The sequence below is a fragment of the Metopolophium dirhodum genome, chromosome 1 (genome assembly GCF_019925205.1).
Source record: "Metopolophium dirhodum isolate CAU chromosome 1, ASM1992520v1, whole genome shotgun sequence".
Lineage (NCBI taxonomy): Eukaryota > Metazoa > Arthropoda > Insecta > Hemiptera > Aphididae > Metopolophium > Metopolophium dirhodum.
In genome coordinates this window covers 141,894,084-141,904,321 of record NC_083560.1, presented here as the reverse complement: position 1 = coordinate 141,904,321, position 10,238 = coordinate 141,894,084, and the positions used below count along the sequence as shown (strand labels likewise).

Sequence of the window (10,238 nt, the reverse complement as noted above, 5' to 3'; positions counted from 1 at the left end):
TACGCGTACATAAACTAAAATTACAACCCCAAAAGTGCTCTTTCTTACGGAAAGAGGTCACATATTTGGGACATGTTATTAACGAAAACGGGGTATCGCCGGATCCTAGTAAATTAAAATGCATTCGGGAATACCCAAAACCGAAAAACGCAAAGGACATTAAATCATTTCTAGGACTTCTTAATTATTACAGACGTTTTGTCGATAACTTTGCAAAAACGGCGAAACCGCTAACTTACTTACTTAAAAAAGACGTACCATTTAACTGGACCGATAACTGTGAACATAGCTTTGAGGAACTAAAGAAAGCTTTAATGAACCCTCCATTACTAGTCTATCCGGATTGGGAAAAAGGGGAGTTTAACTTGATGACCGACGCGAGTCAATATGCAATAGGGGCCGTTTTATCACAGGGGGCAGTACCCAAAGACCAACCTATCGCATACGCAAGTAGGACATTAAATAAAGCCGAATGTAACTATAGCGTAGTTCAAAAAGAGTTATTGGCCATCGTATGGGCCGTGAAATATTTTAGACCATATCTATATGGACGTCATTTCAATATTATTACCGATCATCGACCTCTTACATACCTGTTTGGTATTAAGGACGCGTCGTCGCAACTTATGCGCTGGCGTTTACAGCTCGCGGATTACGATTACACTATTACGTATAGGGCGGGGCCCGAACACTCGAACGCCGATTGTTTATCACGTATCCGAGTAGTACAAACGAATACGACTAGCGCCGATACAGAGTTCAACGAATTCCGTGCCGCTGAGAGTAAGCCAATATTCAATTCTAAAATTCTCGAAATCGAAGGCGACGTTAACAAGGTCACGGAAAGCGAAACTATTATAGTAACGATTCCCGAAGATAAAATAATTACACATCCAGTCGTGCGCGAGATCATAAAAAAAGTTGATTTTAACGAAATACATTTTACCGACGGAAACCGGTTCTATACGCACACCAATGGATCAAAATTAATTATATTCTATGGTATCACCAAAACACATACAACACCGCTTGAAGCGGAATCCATTTATCTAGCGTTACAAAATATACGCGACTATTGTATGACAAATCGAATTAAATCTTTTTCCACGGTCAAATTAAATGGACCTACCTCATTAACAAATTTCTTGAGAATTCGTACGATGTTTCGGTACGTATTTCGACAAACCGACATCGTAATAAAAATATATACAGGTGAACGTTTTACCGACGAGGAAAAACAACAAATTATTTATGAGCATCACAACTCACCTCTAGGCGGACACTCCGGTGTATCGCGTACTCTCAAACGATTAAAACTTAATCACGACTGGCGTAATACTAAAAAAAAAAAAAAGAACGTTAAACGTTATATCGACGATGACAATAATGAATAAATAAATCATAAGTCTTTATAATTTCTTTGCCTCTAATTTCTATATTCTATTTCTATTTCTATTTTACTGTTTTAGAATAAAACAACACATTTTCATTAAGGAACTTAGCACAGTAATCAGGTTCCAACAACATAATCCTAACGCTTTATATCATGACGAAATACCAAGTTGTTTGATATGTCATATCGACACAGCAAACAAAAACTTACTTCAACCGTACTCACCCACAGAATTACTGGGAATTACTCGTACGCTCAATCACTTCTCGCATGACCTGGTGAAAGGAAAACAACCACTTAGGAAACCAATGTGCCTAGTACTAAAGGAATTCATTGATAACACAGAGGACCCAACGGACCTACTCGTTTACAAACGATTAACGTTTTCATAAATTAATCAAAACTAATTTTTTTTTATCTCCGTTAATCACTAACAGTCAATGATCTAAATATCTATTACGTACGTATTTAAATTAACAATATAACTAATACGGTTCTGTTGTTAAGCATGAAGTTTTTTTTCTCTTTCCTTTTTATTTATATAATCGATCTGTTTTACAGTAAAATACCCGAGTACGCGACAGTAGATTTCGAATTTTGCAGCTACAACCGGGACCACTTAATATTAATATCGGGCGCCATCATGGGGCGATACCAGCCAGGTATCATTACAAAATTAGAGGGGCGCGCATTACACTTACAGGAAAATCGAGCCGTAACCGATCAAGAGTGGAAACACCTAGTGAAACACTTGCAATATATATTTAAGGACAAACTTAACTTACTATATCCAGTACTTGCCCAACTTTATGATTCTGACCACACTGTTTCACCAAATCTTACTCAACCACGAATTAAGCAACAGCTAGACAAATATGACGCAATATTAACCTGGGAGGGTAGCACAGATAAACAAATCCTCCAGCTGCTTGACATAACCAAACCCATTTTTTCACTACGTGGGTGGGATCTCCATATGGACGGAAATTTTGTTTTACTAATAACCGATTATGGGGACAATCAACCCATAGCTTCCATTCCGATAGGAAAATACAGAAAAAACGGGCGATCGCTTAAACTCAACGAGGCACATACCCTTATGTGTAGCGATCTTTATTTTCACGGGGGGCTTGAAGCTCATGACCCCCGAGCCGATGTCCAATGGACAAGGTGCCTGTTTTTGCAACTATATAAAAAACATAGGGATATCATTAACGAAGCGGTGTGGGCGAAACAAGAAAAGAAAAGGAATATTCTTCCCGCACCAATATGATTTATAGTATACAATTAGTATTAAGATTTTTTTATCAATTTATTTATGAGGGTTACGGGATATTTTTGTATTAATTACAATATTATTTTATTATCAATTTTTTTTATTTTTATCATTATAGTAATTCTTATTAGTAGTTTCTAAGAAATGGAACGGGTATATTAAATACTATTAAGCTGAATTTTATTTTAAAATTATATTTTAACTAATAAGCTGAAACGGTTTTCAGACTTATACTACTTATCATACCATTCACGTCAGGAACTTTTCGATACGCTGACGAACCATTAAAACAACATTCTGGTCTATACTACGAAAACAGGGGACCTTTGAAACTCATAACATCTCAATGGGATCTTACTGCATACATTAATCTTACTAAATATAACGAAGAATTCGAATACATAAACGAAGTAATAGATAAAACGAACGAATTGTGTGTTGCATACATGCACGACCCAGTTACCAATAACTTTAATTGTAACAACTTACTTAAAACAGCCACCGCTATAGTTGACAATTTACACAATAAAAAGAGACAAGTCTTAGATTCTATTGGTCACATAATTACTAAACGTAATGCTTTAACTAAACTCGTTACAAAAGCAGCTAAATTAATATACGGAATATGCAATTTAGAATGCATACAAAAATTTAATTTTAATATAGCAAAAAGCCAAAGCACTTCGCAATCTAAACTAATAAAAGAACAAATTAAAGTAGTACAACTACAGAATAATATAGTGTCACACAACATTATATCTTCGGTACCTTTAACATTAATGGTGAACGAAACGACAAACAGTACAAGGGAACAACAAATAAAAAATTATTTGACAAAACATTTTATACACGTTAATTTATTAATTACAAAACAGATAGAAGAAACAAACACACTATTAGAGGTAATACAACAAGCTAAAATGGGAATTATTCATCCAAGTTTAATATCTCCAAAAGAGTTATTAGAACACGTTAAAGACGTTAAAGTATCATTACCTGGGGGCACCGATTTACCAACTGATTTAGACATACAAAATATTTACGAATTGATAAAGCTCTCAGACATTACTATATACTATGCAAATGACAACTTAGTGTTTATAATTTCTTTACCTTTAATTTATCAAAATGATTTTAGTTTGTATAATTTAATACCTGTGCCAGTGTGCACCGGAAACGATTGTTTTTATATAAAACCTAGTAATAAGTATCTAGCTATAAGTAAAACGAAAGAACACTATGCTCTTTATGACGAATTGTATTACACACATTGTAAACACGCTAGAGACTTCCTTTTGTGTCCTGAGGGTAATCCTTTACATCCACGTGCTAGTAGACCAGCATGCGAAGTACAATTACTCCAAGATCCTATAAAAGTTCCAACAAACTGCGAAATCATGCACGTACAAATGGGTACATCCATCTTTCACAAAAAACGATTCAAAAACGAGTGGATCTACGTCACTAACTACGATTTAGTATTCATCACCTGCGACGAAGATAAAGAATCCACCAGCCATACACTAAGAGGTGTAGGTATCTTAAGTTTAAATGAAACTTGTAAAGCGTACGCCGCTAGAGACGTACTCATACCAGGGAAAGTCGATTACAAATCTGAATATATGGATTTCAACCCGAAATCAGTTTTAGAACACATAAAGGATATGCCGTTCACCGACAACAACAACTTAATGGAAGATTACCATGTTAAAACAAATAACATGGAGGACCTACATAAAGTGTCAGGGTCAAACAAGCAATTAGAAAAACAACGGAAAGTCGACAACAAAATTGACGAGCTAAAGGACGCGCAAGAACGCAACGATTATATATTATATGTAATAACAAGTAGTATTTTTATGGCAGTAATCATATAAATAATAAATATGGTTAAAACAAAAACAGTAACAAACCACACGGAAGTAGCACAGTCACAGGAAGAAACAGAGGAACTTAATGCAAACCCAGTGATGTCATTAAGAGGAGTCGACATGGTCGAGTTTCCACTCGCGCCAAGAAACAGCCCTACCGGCTACCCAACACTGCGAACATTCTTGAATTAGTGGAAGTCGGGGACTTCCATCTTCGAGGGGAGGAATGTAGTAAACCTGCGTTTCTACGAATATATTAAGTACCTTTCCGCGGTAGGACAACAACAACAAGGAGATTAACTTTCAACTATTCGATTCCAAGAATCGCGTACATGTACGTACCTAGAGTTTTACGACGTAATTAAAACTTCGACATCAAATATCTGCAAAACAAACCTATAATAATTTAAGTGCCAATAAAGAAGAGTGCCAATCGTACATTCGGGTTGTTTTGCAATAACAACGTCCAGCTCCGGTTCCCTTTCAGATATCCACCTCCTGGGCTCTACCGTGTACATTTTTTTTATACATATAGATTTTATATAAATATAAGATAGAGTCTATAGCAAATTAGGATTTAGTACAGAGTCTGCACCACGCAGTCACTAACTTCTCGGGCAGATGCTTTTCGCTCTGTCCTCAAATTTATCTAATTTCTTTATAAATGTTTAATTATTATTATTTTGTCTTAACAATAAAGTACTATAAATAACTTATACAACTTGTCTCTCTCCAACCTTCTCTCCTACATTAACCATCAACGTCGACGAACTCAAAATATAAGCGAGCAGTGAGGGATCACTACAGTCCGTATTCGGCAGAACGTTAATTCGGCCGATGTCGGGTCTAGTCTGACCATACCCTAAGATTCCCAATTTTCCGTACAATCTACGGGCACATCGATCGTGTACTCATTTTGTTTTAGGCTTACACTTATTCAATATAAATTTGATTTTAATTTTACTTATTGTACACCTCAAAGCGGAAGGTTTTTGTTGTAGTTTTTAAAATAAAATGATTTTATTAATGTTTATTGTTTATAAGTATATTATACGGATCAGCTAGATGAAAATCAATGTGATGAACCATTTACCTTTTTTTTATCCATATCATATAATATATACAATATACATAATTCATCAACCATCTATACGATAATTATCTAGTTGTGGTTTTGTAAAATTACTATCAATATTCAATTGTACCTATATATTATGATATAAATATATTAATTGACTAAATAAATTATGATCTTATAGAAACATTATCTGGAAGAATCCATAATTCTGATGAAGAAAAGATATTTTCAAATATTATTTCCCACATATTGAAACATAGTGGAAATCATTATAAAAACAAATTATGAGAGTGACGCGGTCCCGCGTAATAGCTGTTTGAATTAAAATAGCCTTTTACGCGGAAAGCCACGCAGCGCTTCTCAAACAAACCGCCAACCGACGACGGACGAAGCCGGCGCGCGACACCCGCGCCGTGAACCGTCGGCCGGCCGTTCGGTGAACCGGATTGGTAAAGTCACTAGTTTTCCGACGACCCGTACGACACGGTCTACCGACGTCCCCGCGAGTCGCATCACCCATCCAAAAAATCGACGGATAATAACTATATTATAGTGTGCTTACTATTTGTTTTTTTTTTTTGTGTTTAGAGCGCTTTCAGACGAGACACTTTGTGGCCGGCTACTTGTGTCTGAAAAGAATTGCGCGACTAAGATAACATTGCTATAAATACACTCGTACACACGAGACACAGACACGGAGTGTGTGTCGCGCCACCGAAGTTGCGTGTCCCGTCCTCTCTAGCCGCCGGACACTGTGTCTGTGTCCGAGCCACTGATAACAAATTAAATTAAATTAGTACGTTCAGACGAGACACGCGGACTCCAGATTATTTAGATTTTTAAATTACGTAAAATTATTTTTTAATTAGTGAACACGTTATAATATAACGTATTACAGTATTTTTCGAAAAACTTATATAGTTTTATGTAAAATATGACACTGTGTACAATGAGTCTCGATACAGACAAATTTATAATCGAAATTGAGAAGCGTGTAGAATTGTGGGATACAGCAAGTCCTAATTATGCAAATAAAATAATTAAACAAAACTCATGGCTGGAAATATGTCGATTATTCCATGAAGGATATGACTCAATGGCAACAAATCAACAAAAAGAAATTTGTAAGTATTCATATAACACATTTACATTATATTTTAAGAAAGTATTAATTTATTCAAAACAAATAGGCTATACATACATAATATTATACTTTAATAGTTTAATTTATTTTTTACTTAACTATTTTACTCAGATCACTTAAAATTAAATTATATTTTTACTTATTTATGCTATCTAATTGCCAAGGAACACTTCCTTCACCCATAAAGTAATCAGCAAATTTATCACGAATTGTAGTAGGTGTTTTTCCTGAATAGTTGTCTGTTCTTTCATCTTCATCTTGAAACCCTTCATATGATAATGTGTCTTCAAACCTTAATGAATTACTATCTCGAACACGAACAAAATTGTGTAATAGTACACACGCTTTTATAATATTTTCAGCGAATGGTTCGGATACATTTAATGGCCTATGAAATATTCTCCATTTATTAGACATAATACCAAAAGCACACTCAATAAATCGACGAGCTCTTGAAAGCCTATAGTTAAACACTCTTTTCTTTAGTGGTAAATTTTTTCCGGCATATGGACGCATTACATTATGACTTAAACCAAACGCTTCATCTCCCACAATTACGTAAGGCAGTTTATAGTCACTCGCTCCTGGAAGTACTGAATCTTCGGGAATGGACAGTTCTTTTTTAATCATTTTTTTGTAAAAATTTGAGTTTTTAAAAATTGACGAATCGCTATTTTTTCCGTAGTCTCCGATATCTACGGCGATAAAACAATAATTTGCGTCACAAACAGCTAAGAGAACAATCGAAAAAAAATGTTTATAGTTGTAGTATAATGAGCCGCTATGTGCTGGTTTGACTACCCTGATGTGTTTTCCATCAATCGCGCCAATACAGTTAGGAAAATTTGTAATGCTACAATAGAGTTCTGCAATTTCCACCCATTTTTCTTCCGTTGGCTCTGGCATATATGCATTTTTTAAATTATCCCAAATTGCAACACAAGTCTCTTGTATGATATTACTCAATGTAGATACTCCAATTCTGTAATCGTAATGAAGTTCTGTTAATGTACATCCTGACGCGAGATATCTGGAAATAAAGAATATTCGACAAATAACAAAAAATGTCTTAAGACACTTCTACTAAATTTATTATTATTTTATTTATATAATTCAATAAAAATAATTAACTTACAAATAAAATATAAATTATGAAATGTTTTACACTGTAGTGCAAGAGTTACAAAGAAAATGGAAGAGTTTAAGGAATTCATTTTCTAGAGAACAGGCTAAAAGAAAGAATTTGAAATCTGGGTCAGGAGGAAGTACATGGAAAACATATGTTTATTATAATCAATTATCGTTTCTTTCTTCTTGTGCAGCAAATAAACTGACAACTTCAAATTTAAGTTCATCACATGATTCTCCAGATGAAAATGAAAATGACATTGAAGAAGTTAATAGCGACTTGAATGAAACTACTGGAGAAGTTTTAGAAAATGTTTTACGTCACAAGCCCGTCAAAAAGCAAAAAACTGTTGAAAATGAATATGAAAATGAATTTTTCAACTCTGTAACGAAAAGTTTACAAGAAAGGGAACGCAGAGAAAAAGTATACATGGAAGATCCAGATCGCTTGTTTATGTTGTCACTTGTTGATGACCTTAAGCAAGTACCTGCCCATTTAAAAATGTCAGTAAAATCGAATATTATGCAAGCTATATCTAATGGATTGCAGATGCAAAAACCTCCAGCTATGACGGCGAATTTTGATCCATATTGTCAACTTAATAAGCAGTACAGTATCCCCATGTCACCCTTAATTCATCATACACAATATAATAATCAATATCACCGACCACAATCCAGCTTTCAACAACCATTAGTGATAACAGGGGAACAACAACATAGCCCTTGTTCATCTAATCTTTCTAATCACTCATCAACATCGAGGTCAACTTCTCTATCAGAATCGTCACAAAGCTACGTCTCTCCTATTGAAACATATCCTAATCAGTCATCAAATGAACCAAATTTAGTAACATATATAAATGATTACAATATTAATGATTGATACTTTAATAACATAAATAGTGTAAAAGTAGTTAAATATTAAAATTGTTTATCTATTATTATTTAAGTAATTTCTTTAATTTTTATATTTCTGGTTGATTTATAGCAAGTTGTTTTATCATTATTATTTTATTTTAATATTATTTTTACAAAGGTGTTTATTTTTTATTTTATTTTATTTCAACTGTTCTTATATTTTATACTAGTATGTTTTAGTTTCTTTTTATATAAATTTAGATGTTATATTTATCATTTTAACTCTAATAAATTTCAGTGTTACTTATTAAAGTACGTTTTATATCTTAATTATCTATATAGATAAAAAATAAACTTACCTTAATGTTACAGCTAATCGTTCTTCCGTAGTTATCGACTTGCGCATATTTGTATCCTCTTTTCGGATATCATATTTTATAGCATCGTGCAATTCAAAAAACGAATTCCTCGACATACGAAAATAATTAAAAAACTTTGAAGGGTATTGTAAGAGATCAGGAAATAAATTTTGAAAATGTCCTTTTTCATTTCTTTGGCTGACAATTGGATGTACCCACAATAGTCTTTGTTTTTTAATTTTTTTGTTTCGTTTTTTAATTATTAGGGCATAAAGCATGATTGCTGTATCTACGTCCATTTTAAAAAATTAACTAATTAAAAAATGTATACGTATTTTAGTATTTAAGTATTTTAAATAAACTAAAGAGCCAAAGAACCAAGAGCTCGCACCACGAATCTGGAAAACATTTTTACATTTTTACATTTTTACATTTCAACATAGTGAATCGGACACGAGTGTATGGTAAGTGTCTCGTGTGAAGCAATGTCTAATTTTTGTGTACGGTGGCAAGATTCTTGTAGCCGGCCACAAAGTGTCTCGTCTGAAAGCGCTCTTACACACAATAATACACGCACCGGTCAATACCGAGAACAATTAATCGTTTGTGTCGTATTTTGTTTTTTTTTTTTTTTTGTGATTCACCTGGTCAGCTGACCCATCACCATCCCATCCTTGCGGCCCCCCACAGGACCGCATCAACTGGCTCCCCGTACAGGAATCACCGGTAAGTGAAAACATTTATTAACTTGCCCCTTACTACCACCATCATATACCCCCTCCCCCCCCGTTGCGCGACGTGGAAAAAAGTCCCCGATGCGATCCGACAAAAACGTGGTTAGCTGGCGATAACGGAAAAACCGGCGTATATTACATAAGGACGTAACGACCAGCCGCGCCGCCCGATTTACGGACGCACCGACTACACCGCGCGCGACGCTCCAAAGTCCAAACACACACGACGTAGGCAGGTAGGAACGCAAGAGCGCGAGAGGGTCACACCACCACCGCCCAGCACCACCACCCGATAACGAAAACACGCGATTACCCGGGACAGAAATACCACATAATCGGACTGCCGCCGCCTTCCTTAATCGCAGTAGTGGGCCGGATAACGCACACACGCGCA

General features: G+C 35.0%; 1 protein-coding gene across 1 annotated transcript; it reads left to right on the top strand.

Annotated features, from left to right (window-relative positions):
* The first annotated feature begins 6,942 nt into the window (after positions 1-6,942).
* LOC132935376 (uncharacterized) lies at positions 6,943-8,776 on the top strand. Its single transcript, XM_061001909.1, has one exon. It carries the CDS (start codon positions 7,919-7,921, stop codon positions 8,774-8,776), a length of 858 nt encoding a protein of 285 aa, XP_060857892.1. The 5' UTR covers positions 6,943-7,918.
* Positions 8,777-10,238: the final 1,462 nt, after the last annotated feature.